Consider the following 1,243-nt stretch of genomic DNA (forward strand, 5'->3'; position numbering starts at 1 on the left):
AACCTCAACCTAACCTCAACCTAACCACAACCTAACCCTCCATTAACCTACCAATCAACCAACCCTACCAACCTAACCTCACCTACACACCTAACTAATACCTAACCACAACCTAACCCTACCTTCAACCTAACCTCAACCTAACCCAACCTAAACCCTACCTCAACCTAACCTCCGAACCTACTCAAACCTACACCTAACCAAAAAACTCCCTACCTTCAAACCTAACCTCATAACCTAACCACAACCTAACCCTACCTCAACCTAACCTCAACCTAACCACAACCTAACCACAACCTCAACCTAACCACAACCTAACCCTACCTCAACCTAACCTCAACCTAACCTCAACCTAACCCTACCTCAACCTAACCTCAACCTAACCACAACCTAACCCTACCTCAACCTAACCACAACCTAACCCTACCTCAACCTAACCACAATCTAGCCCAAAAGCCACAGTTGATTTATGATATCCTTAATCAATATTAATTAAGTCTAATCGTGCTCCATTATTTTCATTTGGCTGGCAAACAAGGCGTACCGTGGTCTTAAAATGATCAATACCTGAAATGCATCATCTGTCAACCTATTTTCCACTTCTCCCCCCTTGTGGTGAAATGTGATGCTGAGGAAACGTGTTCTCACCTCTGAATCCAATAGTGGAATATGATGAGGCAGCAGAGTGGGCAGCAGAGTGGGCAGCAGAGTGAGCAGCAGAGTGAGAAGCAGAGTGGGAGCCAGATACAGTGATGCTGGGGAAAGACAGAGAGAAGACAAAACATACAGGAAAATTATATCTATTTGACTGTTTGGATTGTTTGAAAGTCCCTGCAAGAATCTATTGTGGCTGATTCCATTCATGATGACCTCCCTCGCCTAACTTTTATCCTGGCTCTATCGCAATGTGTCTTTTGCAATTCCTTGCATCTTTTCTCCTCCCTCCTTCTCAACAGTAATGGGGAAGAGGAAGAGGAAGCACAAGTGTATCCTGCCGGGAAGAGTTTTAATATCTGCCACACCTCCTTTGAATCAGCTGTTGTATTGTCCGAGGAGAAAAAAGCCTGCACACATTTTAAAATATGGTACTTATTGTTTTATCTATAAAATGTCTTGCACAACTAACTTAATTTGTTTTGATCAATTTATACATGTGTTATGGGATCCCTCCCCCTACTCCCCTCCTCCCTCTTCTCTACCCCTCCCCCTACTCCTCCCCTCCCTCTTCTCTATCCCTCCCCCT

The 1,243-nt window shown here is 44.2% G+C and overlaps 1 protein-coding gene across 1 annotated transcript in view; it reads right to left on the reverse strand.

Annotated features, from left to right (window-relative positions):
- The window catches only part of LOC139026120 (peripherin-like), a gene marked incomplete at its 5' end in the record, with an annotated part of 5,354 nt that extends 4,599 nt beyond the window's left edge, over positions 1–755 (reverse strand). Inside the window, one exon of the mRNA XM_070441418.1 lies at positions 649–755. Within this exon, the coding sequence (XP_070297519.1) occupies positions 649–755 (107 nt within the window). The remainder of the gene's footprint in view (positions 1–648) is intronic.
- Between the last annotated feature and the right edge of the window lie 488 nt (positions 756–1,243).

This window comes from Salvelinus sp. IW2-2015, unplaced genomic scaffold (genome assembly GCF_002910315.2).
Source record: "Salvelinus sp. IW2-2015 unplaced genomic scaffold, ASM291031v2 Un_scaffold3925, whole genome shotgun sequence".
Lineage (NCBI taxonomy): Eukaryota > Metazoa > Chordata > Actinopteri > Salmoniformes > Salmonidae > Salvelinus > Salvelinus sp. IW2-2015.